The 22,071-nt window shown below is 41.4% G+C and overlaps 2 protein-coding genes across 9 annotated transcripts; one reads left to right on the top strand and one right to left on the bottom strand.

The window, feature by feature from the left end:
* Nucleotides 1-492: 492 nt before the first annotated feature.
* On the bottom strand, nt 493-2,161 carry LOC6559573 (26S proteasome non-ATPase regulatory subunit 7). Its single transcript, XM_001985736.2, has 2 exons — nt 1,775-2,161; nt 493-1,709 (listed from the first exon to the last, which is right to left on the bottom strand). The coding sequence occupies exons 1-2, from the start codon at nt 1,947-1,949 to the stop codon at nt 847-849; spliced, it is 1,038 nt and encodes a 345-aa protein (XP_001985772.1). The 5' UTR covers nt 1,950-2,161; the 3' UTR covers nt 493-846.
* Nucleotides 2,162-2,613: 452 nt separating this feature from the next.
* LOC6559572 (serine/threonine-protein kinase 10) lies at nt 2,614-13,502 on the top strand. 8 transcript variants are annotated; one of them, XM_032735360.1, is made up of 14 exons: nt 2,618-2,780; nt 3,286-3,519; nt 3,666-4,169; nt 4,625-4,823; nt 4,903-5,213; nt 5,285-5,425; nt 5,765-5,806; nt 6,699-6,774; nt 6,838-7,199; nt 7,312-9,591; nt 9,652-9,758; nt 9,824-9,956; nt 12,906-12,932; nt 13,223-13,502. In XM_032735360.1, the coding sequence occupies exons 3-14, from the start codon at nt 3,843-3,845 to the stop codon at nt 13,370-13,372; spliced, it is 4,155 nt and encodes a 1,384-aa protein (XP_032591251.1). In that variant the 5' UTR covers nt 2,618-2,780; nt 3,286-3,519; nt 3,666-3,842; the 3' UTR covers nt 13,373-13,502. The 8 variants fall into 8 exon arrangements, with proteins under 8 accessions (XP_032591245.1, XP_032591243.1, XP_032591244.1 ...); XM_032735356.1 differs by lacking the exon at nt 5,765-5,806 and having other exon boundaries at nt 2,619-2,780; XM_032735355.1 differs by lacking the exon at nt 5,765-5,806 and having other exon boundaries at nt 2,620-2,780; nt 7,309-9,591.
* The last annotated feature ends 8,569 nt before the right edge of the window (nt 13,503-22,071 follow it).

The following is a 22,071-nucleotide window of genomic DNA, read 5'->3' as shown; positions in this document are numbered from 1 at the left end:
ATAGTTCAAGCTGGTTTATTTGGAATTAGCATTAAGTTAAATAATTGTATATTGTGAAAGTAAATTGGTAACAAATGCTTTTTAAATAGCAATATCGCAAGATAAATAATACTTAGCTCAACTTGTTAAGAACACCCTGTACAATGCATATGTAAGCCAACATATATAGAGATATATGATATATCGTATTCTTCCTTTCAAAAACAATTGTAGAACAGCCATTTACAATTGTTTTTCGATTTGTAATCTTTTTGATTTGAATATAATTTTGGTAGTACCAAAAGCCAATGAGAAAACAAATGTTTCATTTTAACGGAGTAGGCCTCAATTTGCCACTGCCAATGGTCGTTTTAGTTTGGTCTTCCCTCTGCATTGATAATATATATATTTATTTTTCCAGGCACCCTGCAATTCCAATTTGTTTGTTTCAATTGTAGTTTGAGCGAAGCTTTCTATAATAATTTTTTTTAAATGAAACATTCGCCGGTAAGTTTTAAATTAGTTTTAAATTTTAATTACATCAACTTGCTGGTTACTTTGTTTTTTAGCGTACTAAAATAGCTACAAAAAATAGTTAAAATATGATCTCGCTGTGTGTATCCATACATATATATATATATATGCATATAGCCATGTACGATATTCAAGTGTGAATCATGTGTTATGAAGAGATATAATGTGAGCTATTATTTCGCCACGGTTTCTGTTGACATATGAATCCCTGGACGCTGAGGTGGCCAAAAAATGGTTTGCTGTTTATGTCGCCTGATGTTGTTTTTGCTGTTGCTGTTGTTAGTGCTGCTGCTTCTTGCGTTTGCGACGTGATTTGCGTTTTTTCTTTCGTTCCTATTTCTTAGCACTCTTGCCGCCATCGTCCTTGCTCTTGTCGGACTTCTCATCGGACTTCTTGTCCTTGCTGGTATCCTTATCCTTAGTATCCTTGTTCTCCTTATCCTTGCTATCCTTATTCTTATCCTTGCCATCCTTATCAGCCCCCTCGACAACCTTCTTGCCTTCCTCAGCATCACGATTCGCCAGCTTATTGTTGATCAGATTATGCAGCGCAATTATCGAACGCACCATCGAAGCCAAATAGACGACGAGCATCTGATCGTTGGTCTTCACATACATTGTGCCCGTGAACTGATCGCTGGTAATATCGGGCAGCAGATTGAATATATCCTGCAGTTGGTAGACAATCTGATGGTTGATGGGCATTTTGCCATCACCGACACGCTGCAGATACTGTTTAATATCGCGCAGTTGGGCATTGAGACCCTTGAGGCCCATCAGCTGATTTGTGATTTTTTGCGACAGGCTGCCCACCGTAGTGTCCTTAATATCGCGCAACAAATGCTCTACGCCCACTTCTTCCGCCTCCTCGGCGCCAATTTCGCTGGGGACATGCTCGAAAGTTTTGCTGGTGGGCGAACCGTCGTCGTGCACTTCCTCAACGGATATGTACGCCTCTGTGGGCAGACCCAGATCCTTGGGCTTGGCATCGATGATGACGAGCACTGAGTTGGGACAATAGCGGCGAATCAGCTCATTTATGGCTATATCATTCTGATGCAGCTTCGGCCCGGTGTGATACCAGCCCACCACGCGTTCACGTGCATTGACCTTCTTGAACATGCCATACATATTCTCCAGATAATCATGATCCAAGAACCAAACCGATTTATCCTTGTCATCCTCATCAAAAGGCACTGAAAAAAATAGTTTTTGATTATTGATTATATATAGTTTTTTTTTTTTAATGCTTGCTACTCACCTGCAAAACTGTTAGACACATCAAGGACACCCTTGGAGCGCCAGCATCCCAGAAGGACGCCAACGACACGCTTCTGGTTACCAATTTTGCCCATGCGATTGAAATGGTCCACAACCGATAACAGAACCAGAGGATGGACAATCACTTTGTTTACGCTTACTTCCAGCGACGGCATTTTGTATTTTTGTTTGTTGTTGTTGTGCTTGTTGGGCAAAATATGCTACGCACAGCGTGCTATGCTTCTGTCTTATTTGCAAAACGTACTTGCGACAATTTTGCAACAAAATGTTATTTGTTGCGAGTAACAATTTGAGCGAAACACCGAAATGACAAGCAAATTCTTCCTCTTCTGACGTGTGGCTAGTGATGGCTATTACATCGATTCATTGCATAGTGCGATGATTCGATACATATTCAACTATTCTTCCATCAGCTATCGATATATGCATGCTTTATGCAACAACAATTAAGCATTTATTATACTCGCAACCAAAAACTTAAAATAACGTCGATATATCGATATATTTGATTAAGAATAGCAAATTTTATTTGTGAAATTATTACTAATAATTACTAGTGCGCTGAGGCAACAATAAAACTATTAGTGTTAGTAGTTTAATGCTAGTTGGTAGGCCGCTGTCGTTATATACTTGGCGTGAATGTGTAGTAGTTGTGAATTGCTGTTTCTGTTTTGCCTTGGCGGCACTGCACACACGCACACCGGTTGTGTTCCTCTCTCACACGCTAATCGCCATTTTGGTCAGTAGAATAGGAGAATGCGCGTTGCCATATCGTCGCTGACTATAGTGCAATAACTGGTCACACTGATTGGCGTTGCGCGAGAGAAATTGACAAAATATCCAAAGCAATTAGCAATCTGAGTGCAAAACGTTTTTTTATCTAAGCGAAAATTTTAGTAATGCCATAAAATTCGTTGGGCGCGTTAGTCGTGCGTTGTTGTGTATAACCAACTGATATGATAAAATGAGTGTGATGCGACGATGAGGTAATTGTTTTTAGCTACCGTCGCTTGCTGCGTTCGTCTACAGTTTCACGCACACACATAAACTCGAACACACCAATACACACGCCCAGTTTGATGGGCGGCCGCGGCGTAATCATCAATGAGCAACTGTAAAACGAGGCTGAGACTCGGACTGAAGCTGAGGCTTCAGCTTCAAAGTGCGCGCGTGTTGTTTACAAATTGTGTGTTTGCATTGCTTAAATTCATGTGTTTATCGTATCGGTTATAGCCAAAGCTGGCTGCTGCCTGTGCCAAAAAACTGTCAATGCGAAAGAAAAGCAGACGAAGACCAAAGCCAAAGCCAACAAGAAGAAGAAGAGCCAAGCAAGCGAGCAGAGACTCAGCCTCAGCTCGGTAGACATATACGCACGCATACACATGCAAATGCACACACACGCACACTTGTACACACTATACACACAGACAGTCGTTTTACGCTCTTTTTTGTCTACGTCTTTTACTTTTCTCGTTTGTAATCATTTTCCAGCCATTCGTATGTGTTTCTTTCTATGTGGTGTACAAATATTAGAGCTCGCGAGCTGCTAATTAAATTATAAACATACAGAAGCGAAAAGAGACAGGAGACGAGAGTCGTGAGACAAGAGCCAAAGCCAAAGCCAAACCCACGACCCCAAACTAGGCAGCGCTGCTTTGGCCCATTTCCATTCGAACTACTGTGACAAAGAAGAAGAAGCACACAGAACAGAAGGAGAAGAAGCAGGTGAGCAACGAGAGAGTTTTAAATTTAGACAAAAAAAGATGAAAAAAGAGCAGTTAGCAAAGCTCGAATCAATCAATGAAACTCAAGCTCAATCAATGATGCATGTGTTTGCTTTTCTTCTTGTTGTTGTTGTCGTTGTTACGCAGCTTTCACCAAATTCAAATCGAGTTTAAAACCTGGCTGGTTGCCACTGCGCTCCTTGCAGCATGTAGAACAGAAGGCGCCACAACTACAAAAAATTTCATAAATTCAATTTGTGCAAGAAGCAACAGCAGAGAGCGAGAGAGAGAGAGAGTCAACCAAAAGTTGAACAAAGCCCCAAAATGTCCTTTATAACGAATTTGAAGAAGGTCTTCCACCTGGGCGGGGGCGGCGATGCCAAAAAGAAACGCCTGTACAACAACATCAAAATGGAAACGGATCCGGCGGAAGTGTGGGAAATGGTCGGTGAATTGGGCGACGGCGCCTTCGGCAAGGTCTACAAGGCCCAGCACAAGGAGCACAGACGCTTTGCCGCTGCCAAAATGTGCACGCTCGAAGATGAGGAAAATCTCAGCGATCACATGGTCGAAATCGATATACTCTCGGAAATTAAACATCCGAATATTGTTGAACTGTACGAGGCATTCTCGATAGATGACAAACTGTGGGTGAGTCATTCATCACATCATATACCACATACCAGTTCATATGTTTGTATATTAGAAGTATTTACAAGTGATTCAGTCGAGTACTTTGCAAATGCATTTCATGTTAACAAGATATGAAATATAAGAATGTAATTTGAATATTTAAATAATTGCGATTGCGAATGGAATTTCTTGAATTTTTAAAATGAAATAAACTAAATAATTTATTTAAATAGCACAATATAAACTAAATAAATTATATAAATATTATATTATAAACTAAATTATTCACATAATTAGTACATATATAAATTATTTAGTGAATTTTATTTATATATATGGTAGATTATCTAAATTATTTAGAATATTTCATTTATTTTAAATAAAAAAATTACAAGATAACGATGAAAATAAGTTTAGCTTTTAGCATTCCCGGAAAATGTTTATATATATTTAATTTGAATTCGTTGTATTAGATGCTTATTGAATATTGTGACGGCGGCGCCTTGGACAGCATTATGGTGGAGCTGGAGAAGCCCCTAACCGAGCCACAAATTGCCTATGTGTGCAAGCATATGACTGAGGGCCTGACATTTCTACACAAGAACAAGGTCATACATCGAGATTTGAAGGCTGGCAATGTGCTGCTCACCATGGAGGGTGGCGTCAAGCTGGGTACGCAGCTCTAAATTAATTAAGTCGTAATCCAAACTAATTGACCTTTTTGCTTTGCAATGCTTTGTTGTTTTTGCAGCTGATTTCGGTGTGTCGGCCAAAAATAAGCACACGATGCAAAAGCACGACACGTTCATCGGTACGCCCTATTGGATGGCACCCGAGCTGGTGCTGTGCGAAACGTTTCGCGATAATCCGTATGATCACAAGGTGGACATTTGGTCCCTGGGCATAACACTTATTGAGCTGGCGCAAATGGAGCCACCGAATAGCGAAATGTCGCCAATGCGCGTCCTGCTCAAGATACAAAAGAGCGAACCGCCCAAATTGGAGCAGCCGAGCAGATGGAGCAAGGAATTCAACGATTTTCTTAAAAAGTCTTTAGTCAAGGTGCGATATTGAAAGTGTTTCCAATTAGTTACATCATAAAACTTAACAAACTGTATTATTTTGTTTTGTAGGATCCACAGCTGCGTCCGGCAACGGAAGTGTTGCTGCAACATGGTTTTATTAGCCGCAATTTGGATGCCAAACCCATTAAGGATCTGCTGCTCGAGTACAAGGCCGAGGTTGTCGAGGAGGTCGTCGATGATGAGGCTGAGGTTAGTTATCATTTCAATTTATTGACACTACCTGTTGTTGCCAGCACAATATATGCACCTGTAATACAGCCAGAGCTAGAGATGATACTAACTCTCTCTCTTTGTACAATTTTCTCTTACACGCTGCCTCCTCGCTCCAAAAAAAAACAAAAACTCAACAAAACCAAAAAAAAAAAAAACCAACATATTTTTGCACATTGCGATAAATCTTTTCATTTATTTACTTTATACTCTCCGTCAATTGTCGGCCATGTTGAGTTCTTATCGTTATACGTAAAATTTGTTTTCTTCTTCACTCGTTTATTATTTTGTGTGTGCGATTGTCTGCAATTGATTTAGAAGCTTAAGCGCCAGGTGAAGCGGCGCTCGCTCTATCAGAGGGTTGGTAAGTCGTTCTGCAGCCAAATAGCTACCCAGTCAGTCAGCCGTTCCTCCCGCCCTGTCAGTGACCGCCTCCTCTATCGCACGCTCCACTTTATTCAAGTTATTTTACTTATTTTTTTTATCAGCATTGCCAAATATGTTTATCTTTGCTTCATGTAGTTGCAGTCAAGTTGCTACTTCTGTATTTTTGGTTTGCTTTTGTTTGGAGGTCACATACACATTGTAGATTTTAAAAGCAATCTTTAGCTATTGTATACATACAACTATATATATATATTTATATTCAGAATTTTATCATACGAGTTCCATGTATTTTTGTTTATCAAACTTATTGCTCATTTCTTATCGTCAATAATTAATCTGATTAAAATTAATAGGCTAACTATAGATAATTATCGTATCACTGATATTTCGGCGAGCTGTCTTTTAATTGAGTTTGATTTATTTTTCACGGATCTCGACGAGATTTCGTTGATATTCATTGATTTCTAGGTACAATCTCTTTTATAAATTGTTGACTCAGTTAGCAGATGCTATCTTTTCATATTTTTAGACATTGATAACACACTTAAATTCTTTAGAAAGCCCCTGCTTATGTTGACATATATTAACATTAATGCATTCACGATAGTTTAATACTTGTTGACCTGTTTTCAAGTCTATAAATGGAACAATAAAGCGTTAGTAACAGCATTAGTAAAAGCGTTACAGAGCTTCATGGGGAAGCCTACTTCTTAAAATAAATAAATATCTATGTAAACATAAATATAAAGCAAATTGTTTTAGCCATCACCTAAAAGTAAATAATAGTAGTTGTAAACAGTGCTAGGAAATTCAGTGCCAGCTGTTAAAGTATTTGCTAATGATTGTATTTTACTTTCTTGCACAGGAACCCCGCAACTCGGCGCTCCAGCTCGACCTGGACGATGATTCTGCCTCGCTGCAGAGCCAAGACATTGACAAACGTAAGTTGCACTTGAGTGATGAGTTCAGATTTATTTTATTTATTTAACTCGATATGTATGCAGTTCCAGGTACACCTACATCCATATCGCGGGATTCCAAAGAGCAATCCCAACCAAGTAGCAGTCTACCAACAACAGCAGCAGCAGTCGCAGCAGCAGCAGCACCAGCAGCAGCAACTACAATTACAGCAACAACTAAAGCAACAACACCAGACAAACCAAACCAGAGCAAGCTACAGGACCAAGTGCCTGGAGGAGTGGTCGAAACAGCAGCGCCGCATACCAAAGTGCCCGCACCAGCGCCGCCATCGCCACAACAACAACAACAGCAGCAACAACAATCGCCCCAAGCAGCTGCAGCTGTGCTACAAAAATCAACTGAAGATGTTGCCGAAACAAATGAAAAGTCTGATGCAGACAAAAAGGTGAGTCGCCACTTCTTTTTGTTGACAATCTTGTTGCAAACTTATATGCTATAATTACGCCTGCCTTTCTAATCGCAACCATATGTTTTGTATTTGTCGTCACTTGCAGCAGCACTTTGTCAAAAAGGAGAAGGGCAAAGCGCCACCACCGCCATCAGCAGTTGCTGCTGCCTCAGCTGCCGCTGCCGCTGCCGTTGCTGCTGCTGCTGCCAGTGCTAAGCAGCCACAAACGGATGTGGAGAGAGGAGCATCGCCCAAGCGACAGCCGGAGCCGACAACAGCCATTGAAGTGACCATTGGCCAAGATGCCATGGAGTCCAAGCCGCAGCCCCCATCGCCCACCGCCTCGTCCACAATTTCGGTGCATTCGGTGGCCTCCAGCAGTTCGGGCAGTGTTATGGGCGCCATTTTAAGCTCCAGCACATCGCTGATAACCATCAATAGCAGCGATGCATCGCCGTCTGCGCGTCAACAGCAATCGGTGCCGCCGCCACCACCACCGCCGCCTGAACAGCACCTGGTGCTGCCGAATAGCCTGGAGTCGGTTAGTCAAATCACCGTTGTGACCAGCACGCATCCGCCGGTGATCATCGATAATACGGCACAGAATGAGGTCATCATTGTGTCGAATGATTTGAATAAGAGCACACATCTGCACGAGTCATCCACCGATGATGACTTCCCCTCGCTGGACGATAGCCTCGGGGATCAGGTGAAGCAATCATCCATGATACTAAGCGTCAATGAGCGTCAAGATGGAGGAGGATCAGCAGCTGCCGCCGCCGCCGCAGCAGCTGTTCATGCACGCAAGCTGGACGAGAGCGAGGTACTGATTGTGAGTCCCTCGTATGCGGACGATGATTCGGCATATAATACGGCATCGGGCAGTCATGATCACAGTGATCAGCTGATGGACACCAGCCATGTGTCTGTTGTGACAGTTGGCGACGAGGTCATCCGGGTCAAGGATAGCAGCAATCAGCAGCCAAACAAGCGCCAACAGCAACAGTCGCAGCCGAATGGCATTGTGCCGGAGGATGTTAATATTATAGTGAATCGCTTTAAACCCGGCCAGGAGCATGAGAAACGCATCTCACCGGACAGCAGCCTGGGCTCTGGGTCCAGCGAGAATGGCTCGGTGCGCGGCAGACGGGGCGTTGAGGTGCAGATAATCAGCGGAGGCGGAGATGCGGACAGCATTGGCACCAACACTAGTCAGGACAGTCCCACCGAGGTGGACAACAAGCAGCAGCAGCAATCCATGATGCCACCACCACCGCCATCGGTGACAAACAATCGTCTTGCGCTCGCCATTGACGAGGAAGAGGAGGCAGCAGATGTGGTGGTCATTAGGACGAAACCCCGTGTGCCCGCCTCGGCCAAGTCGGCCGGGCTCACCAAGGAGGAGATCGAGCTGCGCAATCTGCGCAAGAAGACGCGCAAGCGTACGCGTAAATTTGAAATCGATGGCGTACAAATGACCACAACGACCAGTCGTGTGATCTACGGGGATGAGGAGAACGGGCGCATCTATGACGATCATGATTTCCGTAAGCAGGAGCTGCGCGAACTGAAAATGCTGCAGAAGCAGGAGAAGAAACAGCAGACGGAGTTGCAGCAGAAGGAGCAGATGGCCAAGGAGCAGCAGGATCGCCGCTTCGACCAGGAGCGCGTCTCGCTGGAGAAGACATACGAAGCGGATATGGATACGCTGGCGCGTCAGCACAAGCAGCTGATCGAGAAGACCGAACAGACGCAGGAGAATGAGTTGCGCAGCTCGTCGAAACGCATTCGGTCCGAGCAGGAGCAGGAGCTGAAGATATTCCGCGAGAATCTTAAGCAGGAGATCCGTCTGCTCAAGCAGGAGGTCGATCTGTTTCCCAAAGACAAGCGCAAGGATGAGTTCAAGCAGCGGCGCACCGCCATGGAACTGGACCACGAGGAGAAGGAGCGCTCATTTCTCGATTCGCTCAAGGAGCGACACGAGCTGTTGCTGCGTCGGCTCAGCGAGAAGCATCGCGATCATTTGGCCACCATCAATCGCAATTTCCTGCAGCAGAAACAGAATGCGATGCGCACGCGCGAGGCTCTGCTCTGGGAGCTGGAGGAGAAGCAGCTGCACGAACGCCATCAATTGTCCAAGCGGCATGTGAAGGAGTTGTGCTTTATGCAGCGCCACCAGATGATCATTCGGCACGAGAAGGAGCTCGATCAAGTCAAGCGCATGCTGCAGCGCAAGGAGGAGGATCTGCTCAAGAAGCAAACTCTCGAGAAGCGCGCCTTGCCCAAACGCATTCGAGCCGAGCGCAAGGCACGTGACCTCATGTTCCGCGAATCGTTGCGCATATCCATGAGCATGGATCCGGACATGGAGCGTGATCGCTTGAAGAAAGTGAGTTTCAGTTACTGTTTCCATTTGATTGAGTTGTCTTAATTGCCTTGTACCTTACAGTTCCAAGAGCAGGAGAAGAAACGCTATATGCAGGAAGAGCGTCGCTTCGAGGTCAAGCACCAGAAGCAATTGGAGGAGCTGCGCGCCACACGTGAAAGCGCCATTAGGTGAGTTCTACACTTGCAGATCGAAAGGGTCACTTTAACTTATCAATATATTCGACTCCACACAGAGAACTCGAACAGCTGCAGAATGAGAAGCGCAAGGCACTCGTGGAGCATGAGCATGCCAAGCTCTCGGAGATCGATGAGCGCCTCAAGGCCGAGCTGCGCGATTGGCGCGAGCAGTTGGTGCCACGCAAACAGGTGTGTATCCCCAATGGTGTTTAGTGCCGCTTTCACTCTCTTTTCCCTCCTCTCCCTCCTTCCTCCCTTGCCTCCCCACCAAAGAAAAACCAACCCAAAGCAGGGCTAGTTTGTCAAAAAAAATAAAAACGAAGCTATTCGCCTCATTTTTGTTGGTGTTTTGTGTTTTTGTACAGTTGTGCGTAGTTTATTTGAATTGATTGTAAGTTTTAATTTTTAATACGGTTGTAAATATTAAGCATATTTCTTGGTTAACGGTGGTATTTTGTTGTGGTGTCTTGTGCTCCCCATTAAACCTTTGCCTCAGCCTCTGCCTCTGCCCCTGCTTCTGCCCCATGCCCATTCTGCCAAACGTCACAACGTTTGCAGCAAAAGTTGAGCAATAATCGGACATTTCGTGGCCTATATGACTTATGCACCATATCTAGCAGGTGCAGTAAAGATAGCGATAACAATTGTATTACTAACACACCTTTTTCAATGACATCATTTTTTTCAACAAGCGCCTGTCGTAAAGATATCGAAGATATGCTAATTGGAATTAGTATTGAAAATTAACGAGTACACAATTGAAACTGATAAGTTAAAATACTGATATCAACAAGCTTTGTTATAAAGTAATTCTTTAAATAGATTGCAGTGTTTATAAATTATTATTACTCTTAAATAATATTAGTTAAATATCAAAGAGATGCGATTATTGCTCGAGGCCAAAAACGTTTTGAGTTTGCGGAATCGAAGAGCAAGAAGCAAATGCAACGAGCCCAAAACCAAATCAAATTATATATATTTTGATCAACTTTTCTCTCTCTCTTTACACCCCTCCACGCAAATGCATACACTTTGGTGGCCTACTACTGTACCTACTATCTACTACAAAACTACAAAAACATAATAATAATAATAATAATGATTTAAATATGTTTTTTTAAAAACAAAAAACAAACGCTTACCGCTGTGCTTTCCAAAACTCTACTAACCAAACAAATAAATCGACTCTCTCGGGCTTGCATGTGTTGCTAACAAACAAACAACCAAACAAAAACAAACTGAACCCCAAAAACCGAATCAGCGACTGAATCTGCTGGTTAGCGCTGCTATTGATGAACATGAGCGGCGACACGGTCTTGTCTCCAATCGCAGCGAATTCGAGGATCTTGATGTGGAGCTGCCCGTCCGTTTGCGTGGCATCTTCAGTGAGCGCTCCGCGCGTTTCCTGCCACGCAACACATTCATCGAGTTGCAACAGGTGCCCAGGTCGCGTTCTTCGCTTCTGATGCTTGGCGGCGTCGCTGGTCGAGCTAATTTCCGTGGCTCGGCGCCCGATCTGAGTCGCAGTGTGCCAAGCACTCCGATCATGCATAAACATCAACGGGCCCAGATGCGCAGCGACCTGGTGCTGGAGGAGGAGGATGACGAGAGGGAGCAGAGCTTGAAACGTGCCAGTGTTGCTGCCATGCCGGCAGCAAGTGAACTGCGTTTGATCATCAAACAGCCGCCCAGCAATGAGCTGGTCAAGGTGGTCACCAGCACCCCGCAGCTGAACAGCGCCGACGAGGCAAACAGCAAGCCAGCAATGAGCACCTTCAAGCAGAGCAGCGCAACAACAACACCAACAACGCCACCGAAGACACCCGATGAGCTGGGACTGGTGACGCATCGCTTTGGTCGTCCCGCAGATCCCGTGGAGCTGCGCATACACGAGGGTCCCGTGCTGACGGCACGCACACAGCGCCTGCTGCACTCGACCTCGTTTGCCATCAAGCGACCCTCGCTCGCCAGTCGCCACAGCAGCGGTCGCTCTTCGCTGAGCAGCGCCCAGTCCATGTACAATATGCACGAGCTGAGCAGCTCGACGCGCTACTGCAGCGATGCGGAGCTGATATTCGATTCGGGAGTCAAGGCGGCCGCCTTGCTGGATGAGGTGCAGCCGCAGCTGCGCTCCACGCTGAAGACGACCCCGAATGGTGGCAGTGCTACCACAGATGATTTCTACCAAGATTTGTACGCGGCTAAATATAGGCTGCCGCGCATTACTCAGCGCCAGCTCAGCCTAGACGAGAATAATAAAGCCGCCTGAGCAGCTTCCTTTCAAAGTGCTTCCCCGCATACTTAAAACAAGACAGAAAAAGAAAAGAGAAAAACAAATACAAAAGCAAGAATCAAATGAAAACAAGAAACAAATGCTTACTCTTCGCACTCGCCTCATGTTAGCAGCGTCTCCTTAACACACACTCTTGACTCTAGCATAAACTGCGCTTCATATCCTTCATCCTTACTGCTTGCTTATGGTGCTCTAGAACACATATCACTTGAACTAATAATCTATCTTAACTCTCTTGCCCACTACTACTACTACTACTACTTCTAACTACATCTGCTCCCTACTTTTTTCGAAACGCTGTATAATTGCCATTAAAACAATAATTTGCCAAAGTTATTTATTATTAATTTTTTTTGTTGTTAACTGAAAATAATGATAATAAATTGTTCGACTATTTATTATGCCAGTTATAACATTGTTTAAGACCGCCCCCGCAACCGTTGCATTCCATTTTAGCAGTATTACAAAAAACAAAGAAAAGTACTTAGCTACCAAGAAACAAAAAAAAAGATGCAAATAAATCTAAAAAATAATAGTAAAATAATACTTATCCGGATGCCAAGCATACTACACTTAACTACTATAATCCTACTATATAAATGTCTATGTATACATTGATATTCATATTCATGATGCTTCACTGTACACACACACACATACTTCCACATACACATAAACACACACACTCACTCAAAAAACAAACAAAATACATCCACAACAACAAACAACGCGCTGCTTTTAATATATTTATACAAAAAAAGAAAACCAAAACCACAACACAATCAAAATTATGTTCAAAAACAAAACCTTTTCTTGCCGGCACTTCTCTTCTACTATTCGTAAAGCAACTACAACAGCAGCTGCAACAAGAGGTTAGTCTATGGGCCCAAAAGCTCTTAACTCTATACTATCTATCTATCTATAACTATCTAAACTCTCTCTTGTAGACTCTACTTATTATGATTAAAAAAATGCATGCTCAAAATATAAAATATTTATAAATATATACTTATACTTATACTTATCTAGTTTGCTTTAGTAGTAGACACTTATTGGATGTTGTTGTGTGCTTCAAAATGTTATTGCGTATGATTTGAAATGTTTACAAATTGAAAACTGTATTAATTCAAGTTTATATTGTTTACCTTTTTGCGGCTGACAGCGTTTGGAGGAGACATTTTCCCAGCAGCTGGATGAGATGGAGACGCTGTATGGCGGCGCATTGATAGTCTCTGTGCCCACGGATACATTGCAGCGCGATCATTTCACGGGCTCCACACGCAGCAGCCTCAGCTCCTATTCCGAGGGATGAGAAACAGTAGCAGAAGCAGCAGCAGCTATGCAACAATTGGCAGCCATCTATAAAAAGGCTGATGCTAAAAAAAAGGCGTACCCCTTTTCCCCCCTCCACTTATCTAATAAATACGTACATACATAAAATATATATATGAATATATATATGCATAGGTATATATACTATATAGCAAATGCCAAGCAGCGCGTTTTTTGGGTAAAGCAAAAATTTGTGTCGTCAAACTTTAAGCATAGGACGTAATTATACTTTTTTTTGCATTGTATTTTAGCCTACTTATTATTCAATTACTCATACTTATCATATATGCAACTATGTACATGTCCTATCCCTATAACTAACTCTACACATATGCTATATCTATATTTCTATATACACACATACACAGATGTATGTCGATATCGTAATATGCAGGCAGAAGCAGATCATTCAGAGCAGCAAACAAATATTCTACTTAAAATATAAAGATAATTAAATATATATATATTAATTGTTGCCCAACCACACACACACACAAATAGACAAAAAGTTAAACACAACACAAAACAAAACACAGATCTTTTGTTGACTTTATCGCTATTGTAAATAAATACTTACATACACACATGTATTATTCATAACTGATGAGTGTAGGCAGGCAACTCTTTACCTACAATACAAAACAGAGATACAATACTTAAGTCTATGATGTAATGGTATGTGAGGGTTTAGCAAAAGTTATTTGTGGCACATCTGAAATAGTTGTATGTTAGCGATTCAAACTCCAATCGAATGTGTGAGAGATGAAAATTGAGAATTGAGACCAGCGAGAGAGAAAGAAAGAAAAAGAGAGAGCCCGGCCTTGCATGTTGCTGGAGAATGATAAAAGATATTTATATTTGTAAACGTTTATGCTTATATATTTTATATATACATATATAAACCTAAATTTAATATAAAAACAAGAAAATATATAAAAAAAATACTTCCAAAACATCCGACGCGTGACTATTTCAACCTTTATTTGGGTGTCCAAGGAATTGTAGGGGCTTGGTCGCGCTAGAAGTACGTTTTTGAGTCATAATGGGCCATTTCCACAGGGACCGCAAAAGGATATACATATTGGAGCTCAAGGGAAGAATTACTGTCGATTTGCATCCAAGGACTTCCAGTGTTCGACCAAAAAATTTGACCAAAAATGACACAAGGGTCCCCCCTTCTGTAAATTCATAAAACTTATAAAATCTGGCATAACTGCCATTTCGAGATCTATCCGAATGTCCTTTTGATCACGGATACCTTGACCAGCCGACTCGAATAAAGTAAGAAAAAGAACGAAAGTTCTTCAAGGAATCAAAGTAAAATGACATTTTTTAAAACAGAAAACAGATGTTAAAAGTCGGATCCCCCAAAGTATGCAACAGGACATTGATCCCACACTTCAGAACTGATCTCACTTGAATTAATAAAATGCCAAAAAGTATGCTATGAAATTTATTCAACATTGTAATATATTTTATACGCAGAAATTATAATTGATTTAATACCATAATTCAGAAACTACAGATTAAAATTATTATGCGTTATCACAAGCAACAATGAAAACCTAGAGGCAATTTAATAAAACTTATTGAATCATAAGATAATCGACAGTCTTTTATTTTATTGTCAGATTACATTATGCTCTTGTTTTATGTGCGGCATATCTTAAAGCCTTTTATCCAATTGTGCCGAATTTGAGCATTTTGTTGAAAACACACACGATGATAATGGAATTGCTTGTGCAGAGCCCGTAGGATAGTGCCCATGGGCACTTGATAGCCGCTAGCCATGTCAGCTGCCGGCTGACACCAGCTCTCGGGGGCAGTGGCTCCTGGTACGACCATTGTTGTCCTGTTTGAGCGCAGCACGAGTTGCTATTAATAAAAGTGAAGAAATAAAAGAAAAAGTGAGAGAGAGAGAGAGACAAGCAAAAATAAATAAAAAATTAAAATACGCTCGTGGTATTATTTAATTGAAATGTGAGAATGCGCTTTTCCAGCGCCTAGTTCACACCACCCATGCGAACAGGAGACATACTCAGCAAACCTAAGCCCCAAGCCCCCGCGACCCCGCTACACGCATCATCATCGTGCTCGCCATTCCATCACAATCCTGCGAGACCCATTCAGAGACACAAGTTGCTGCCGCTGTTGCCAGTTCAGGCTGATGAAGAGCACAAACAGCAACTGTGCTACAGTTACACAGAAGCATGCTTGAGCCAATGTCCCCTCGGGGCACAGGCTCATCCTCCTTTGCCAGGCAGTCACTGTTAGCCTAGGCTGACTGTTTGCCAGCCCGTTCAGCCGTTGAGCATTTGGACTCTGCACTTGGCTGCTTTGCGGCTCTTTCATTCATATTCTTCCATTTAGTTTTGTGTTGTGTTGTTTTGTGTTTATATCCTGAACCCATTGAAAATTGTTGACAAGGGTATAACGAAGTGGTGCACGTGTATGTAACAGGCAGAGGCAAGCATTTCCGACACATTAACTATATACTCTTGATCAACAAAAGCTAAGCCAAGCCGATCCATCAATTTGTCTCCCTGGCTGTCTGAACAGACTATGTAAGATTAACGCTTTATAATATATATATGTATATATATATATACATATGTATATATTCTGCAGATAAAATTAATTATATTTTATTTGTAGCTTTTTTTCAAATACAAGTTTTTCAATATATCTAAGACTTTTCCAGCTTTTCCAGCTTTTCATACGTAACGACTTGTGTTTAGGGTATCTTCTAGTCCGGTTTACTCAACTAACGTTTTCTAACATGTTTTATTCTGCCATTTCTATTGCAGCTTAATAGGCAACATACACTCTGCAAAATTACTGTGACTCAATCTGATCTATTTAAAGTTTTAATGCTGTACAAAGCATACAGTTAGATTAAACAATTATAAAAAGTATGTTATATTTTAATTGTGTTAGTTATTAACAAATTATAGTAGATGACATACAAATTTGTAAGGCTTTTATAAATAATAGTTTGAATGATTCAGCAGTGAATAATTGACTAGTAATATGTTATTAACATATTGTGAAACTAACAATGACAATGACGACAAAATTTAAATTATATATTTGCTTTTATTATTTGTATGTATTTATTTTCTGGGGACCACAGTTCAAATGAACTGGAACTCATAAATTGTAGAACAATCATCTAGGATGATCTAGCTCAAGGGTTTTTCGCCAGAGCATTAGCGAAAATGGCGCTGAGTGTAAGGAAACGCACAGGCGACACACGCACACACTTACACACATACAAACACACACACATACACACACACATACACACACACACACACATTGTAACAGTTTTTCCGCTTTCGCTCACCCACACATATATTAGCCGGGCTGTGTGGGGCCATTATTGAGGGTGTTGCTGAGGATGCTCGCAGTGTTGCCCAACAAACACAAATTCCAGCACAATGCGAAAGATAACAGCATTGACACACATACACACACACACGCAGCCTCCCGACTGGCCAGAGCCGAGAGTATGAGATGAAAGAGAGAGCGCGCACACGAAGAGAGAGTATTAAGTTCGGGTTACTCTCGCAGCGAAAGGTACCGTTAAGGTATATGCTTGAAGCTTTTCAGCTTCAGTCCCGGACGAGATTTAGCAACGTGCGCTTGGCTTCTTCACCAGCTCTCCAGTTCGTGCTTCGGCTGTCAGTGAACGCGTGCAACGTGAAAAAAGCAACGATTTTATATATGGGCGGACCACGGATAAATATTTGCGATAAAAAAAAAAACAAAAAAAAAATAACAACACAAACACGCAGAAATAATTTTTTATAATAAGCGCAAACAATTAAGTGGAGCTGGTGCTGTTTGAATCGGACATTTTAATAGATAATTGGGCTGGCATAGTAAATGCAAAATCGGTTTATATATTTGTATCTATAACACAAAAGCATAAATTTGATTACAATGTTAAGCGCAGGCCGAATGTAAAAACTTTTGGGCAGCGCAGCACACGCGAAGCGCGTCAGAGCGTTGACGTCGCCGTCGACGCTAACGTCAACGTGAACGACGGCGTGGACGCAGCCGCCCGCATTATGTATAATAAAATTTTGCAAAAATAAAAAGCAGAAATGAATTGAGCCAAGCAGCGACGCTGACGCAGACGCCGACGCTGAAGCTGATGTAAAGTAAAGATGTGCGCGCACAATACAACAAATTACAAAGCATACTTTTGGGAGCGGCAAATGGCCAAAATCAACAGCAGAAGCAGCAGCAGCATCAGCAGCAGCATCAGCAGCAGCAGCAGCCAGCAGCATCAGCAGCAGCCAGCAACAAAAATGTCAACGTTGAGCGTGCACAAATAAGCCACACACACACAGACACACACTCACACGCACGCACGCAAACAGACACGAACACCCGAGAGAGAGAGAGAGATAGAGAGAGAGAGCTACATTTGCGGAGAGAGCGCGAGAGCTTGCGCTGTAACGTAAGTTGTAAATGTAAATGTGATGGCAGAGAGAGCGCTGCTTGCCCATGGTGTATGCATGTGTGTGAGTGCGTAGCAACGGCATTTTTGCCATTGCTGTTTCCAGTGCTCTCGTTTTGATTAACGCAACGAGTAGGTCGCTCGCATCGGGTCGGTGGGGCGCGGCAACTGCGGGTGTGTGTGTGCGTGTGTGTGTTCGCAATATGCTTAGCATTGAGGGGCAACCCACCAGCATAAGGTGTTAGCAGCAGCCAGCAACCAGCAAGCAGCAGCAGCCGCCCAGCAGCAATTCAATTTCCGCCAACAAGCAAAGGCCAGCGAGCCCAGCAGCAGCAGCCAGCCAGCAAGCCCAGCAATTAAACTCGCGCTTAAGAAATTAACATAAAAGCTAAGCAGACGCAAACGCACAAAAGTTGGCAGCTAGTTTTTTTTTTATATTTATTTATTTATTTTTATTGTATGTATGTTGTACAATTTTATAAAAGCTTAAGATCCCAGTGGGCGTCTCTGTATGATGTGTGTATGTGTGTGTGTGTGTGTAAGTTTTATCTCCCATCTATGATGTGCATGTGTGTGTGCTGAGCTGACAGCGCCCGCATTAGGCGCCCAAAAAAAAGAAAATACAAAAAAAAGAAGGAAAATAGAATACGAAAAATTCGTATATAAAATTAAGGCAGCTGCTGATGAGCTGATCAGGGCATGTGTTAGAGAGACTGTGTGAGTGTGTGTGTGTGTGTGTGTGTGTGTCATAAAAATAGCCTAATAAATTGGCAAATGAAAGCCGCAGGTTGGTCGAGTGTTTTGTGTGTATGTTGTTGTGTTCATTGTCGCGTTTTCATAATAAATCCATAAATCCTTTTTTACGGGCGCGGCAGGCAATTCGATTATTTGCTAAGAATCGACGCTAACAAATTTGAATGTAACGCTAAGCCGACAGTTGGCCAAGATTGCCCGGCTAACGGGCCTGGCCCAACATAAGCTGACGTGGCCAAAAGGTTTGCTCTGCCAGGTTAGCCAGGCTTATACACTTATACACACACACACACACACACGCATACAGGAGCAGCAACTAAAAGTTGTATTTTTTTTTTATTGTTTCGTTCTCTTTCTCTTTTTCCGGTATTTGGGCCAATTATTGCTGTTGTTGTCATTTGTTGGCCTCCAATTTATTGGCGCCCTTCAGTTTTGGGCGGCTTGTTTTTGTGGCCACCGCCAATGGCTTTGATTTATGCGTGTGTTTGTGTGCCAGACAGCAATTGAGATAAATATTCAGATTTGTGATTGATTTATTAACTGACGTCGCGTTTAATTGGCCAGCGATTTGTTTTTGTGTGCAGATTTTGGAGTTCGCTAACAATTTGATGGACTTGTTAAAAGCTACAAGTTAAGCACAAGTTGTCAGTGATTTAGAAAGCACCTTTCTTCATATCCACACATCAGCATGCCACATACATTTTTAATTTACATTTTTTATTTTGTGCACAAGTTGGTCTTGATTCAATTATGTGCTCGTTATGTGATGTTATTAAAATTGCTTTTAACCCTCTGCATACTTGGTAAATACTTTATCTGTCACATTTTTGCATTTTGAGCATGGCCTGACACTGGCTTCTGGGTAATGCCAAAAAGTTCAGCACACACATGAAAATATTTTGTTCCAAAAAAAAGTTTACACAATTTTTAGACATCTTTTTTTCAGCCTGCATTTTTTAACAAACCTGTGTGCATTGAAAGGGCAGAAATTTCTATCATAAACTGGGTTGAATTTATGCAACAAGGACTAACAGATTTTAAAGATATTTAGGTAAACATTTTGGTTCCTTTTCAATAAATAATAATTACAAAACTCTTATGAAGGTTTTAGTGAATTGTGTCTCAATTATTCTTCCAAATACCACTTAATTTGTCGCATTTCCAACATTTCCATTTGTATTTCCCATAAGTATGCTAGAAAATGCGTTGAGCAAGTATCAACTTGTGTTGGGACATTGAAAGCGTCTAAAGTGGATTGACAGCTTAACTCTTTACTGTTAAAATAAACAAGAAAACAACACACAATTCCATTTGGTAGGTTGTCACTTGTCAAATACAATATTTAATTCCAATTTACTCACTGAAATGTGGCTTTCTAAAGGCTTAACAGAACTTAATGGCTCTTGAAGTAGTTGAGCACTTAATGTTTTGACTTTATGCATTGTGTATGTATTTAACATAAAATTGAAGTTAATACATCGATTAATACAGAATTTCAAAGTAATTAACGTAGCTCATTAACATATAATAGATATGCAGGAATTAAAATATTAATTCTTTAAAAGAATCAATCAGTAAAATTAAATGCCTGCTCAAAATAATGTTAGTAATTTTCTAATTGGCTATTAAAATTGTGAAAAATGCTTTGCATTTACGAAATTCTTGAAAATATGATTCAATTAAAGACTTTGAATATTTGTAGTACTTTGTTGTCTACCTAACTACTCCCCATTCAGGTTCTTAAAAAGATTGATTTTATATCATCGAATTAAAACTGTTTTAGGTAAGCTTCGAAGCGACTTAGTCAAAGTACTTAAACAGCGAGCAGATTAGCAGCATTAAATGGATTAGACTTGTATAATTTATAAATAATGGCTTTATGCAGTTTTAGTTAATCTACCTAAACTGATCCATGGCTCAAAAGAGTTTCAGTAATACCGCATTCGAAAGCATTATAATTAAAACTAAGAATTAATTTGTTCTCGGAGCAGAAAAAGTGAGATACTAATTAAATCCTTGCCAGCTTAATTTCTATTCAACAAATTGAAAATAAAAGCGAAATAAGCAATTGAATTTGAGTTTGGGAAAAGTCCTTTGCTAAGTACGTGCATTCATTATTGAGTGGCTAAAAGCTTTCCATTATCAAATAATTGAATTGTATTTATTGTGCACATTGAAATCTATTTTGGTCACAGCGCTCAAAGCTTCAAATCCCATAATTCAATTATAAACTTGTGTTATTTTTGTTATTTGCCATTTTTCATGCTCATACGCAAAGCCTTTTGACACATTCTGCGAGCCTGTGATTTGTGCTGCGGAAAAATACATAACGCACAGGACAATGCACGATGAGCATTGAGTGGCATTCAAACAATGTCCTGAATGCTGTCAATGCCAGATGAGTCTGGATAGAGGAGCAGAGAATAAACTGCCAAAGGACTCAATACAAATCAATCATGTCGCATATCATGTCAAAAGCATCAGCAGAAAGGACCACCAATGCCACGCCGTATGCGTAACTTATTAAAAAACTTTCCAAATCAAAACACAATGTGAAGACCATGTCTAATATTGTATGGATATATCTATGTCTACACATATATATATACATATATACATATGTATATATATATAGCCAATGACAACATCAATAGTTTTTGAAAAGTGTCAGAGGAAGCCGTCTTGAACATTTCCGTGCCAAAGTGTTCTGCACGAGCGGGGAACGGGTGTGTTTTCTGGGTTGCCAGCCAAGTTTATATGTTTGTTGTATTTTTTGTTGTTTTTTTGTTGCTGTTGTTGCCTACACTGACTGTTGCATGTTCGAGCCCATTGTTGGCAGAATACCAACAACAGCAACAATAAATACAAGCAAGGCGTGGGCGTGGCATGTTTATCTGTAACTGTGTGTGCGACTTGCCAAGGAAACGCATTCAAGCAGTTTTTCATTTACATTTTCATTAAAACAAATCACACAGAAAATGTCATTTGCAAAAAGGACAAAGCAGACTTGCAGCCGCAGGCGGCTTCTCTGTCTTTGATCGGGGGGGAAGCGGCGGTTGTGGGAGGGGGCATGTATCAAAGGCCTGCGACAGCTCATAATTCTCACTGTATTATATATATATATAAATATATAATATATATATATATGTATGTGAATGTGTCTATATATGTATTTTTACAGGGCCAGTGCAAAAATGCGCACAAGGAAGGCGCCAGCGCCAGCGCGTGGGTGCAACAAGGATAAGCAGCAAGAGCAACAGAAAGAGCAAGAGCAAGAGCAGCAGCAGCAGCAGCAGGACAAACGCCTCTCATCGAATGCCATTTAGAAGTCACCACTCAAATAAAGCATACCACAAATTATAAACGGCAATAAGCCGGCAGTCGCAAAACGAAATCAAATCAAAATCCAATTAGCAAGCAAAACAAAACAAAAAAAAACGAATAATCAACAAATAATA

The sequence above is a fragment of the Drosophila grimshawi genome, unplaced genomic scaffold (assembly GCF_018153295.1).
Source record: "Drosophila grimshawi isolate 15287-2541.00 unplaced genomic scaffold, ASM1815329v1 contig_1367, whole genome shotgun sequence".
In the NCBI taxonomy this organism is placed as follows: domain Eukaryota; kingdom Metazoa; phylum Arthropoda; class Insecta; order Diptera; family Drosophilidae; genus Drosophila; species Drosophila grimshawi.
This window is presented reverse-complemented; position numbering and strand designations above follow the sequence as displayed.

Coding starts and splice junctions, on each gene's coding strand:
- LOC6559573 (XM_001985736.2), bottom strand. CDS start 1,949: ATGCCGTCGCTGGAAGTAAGCGTAAACAAAGTGATTGTCCATCCTCTG. Junction 1,710..1,774: donor TGTGTCTAACAGTTTTGCAG/GTGAGTAGCAAG, acceptor TATTTTTTTCAG/TGCCTTTTGATGAGGATGAC.
- LOC6559572 (XM_032735352.2), top strand. CDS start 3,843: ATGTCCTTTATAACGAATTTGAAGAAGGTCTTCCACCTGGGCGGGGGC. Junction 6,775..6,837: donor GAGCCAAGACATTGACAAAC/GTAAGTTGCACT, acceptor ATATGTATGCAG/TTCCAGGTACACCTACATCC. Junction 9,759..9,823: donor ACACGTGAAAGCGCCATTAG/GTGAGTTCTACA, acceptor GACTCCACACAG/AGAACTCGAACAGCTGCAGA.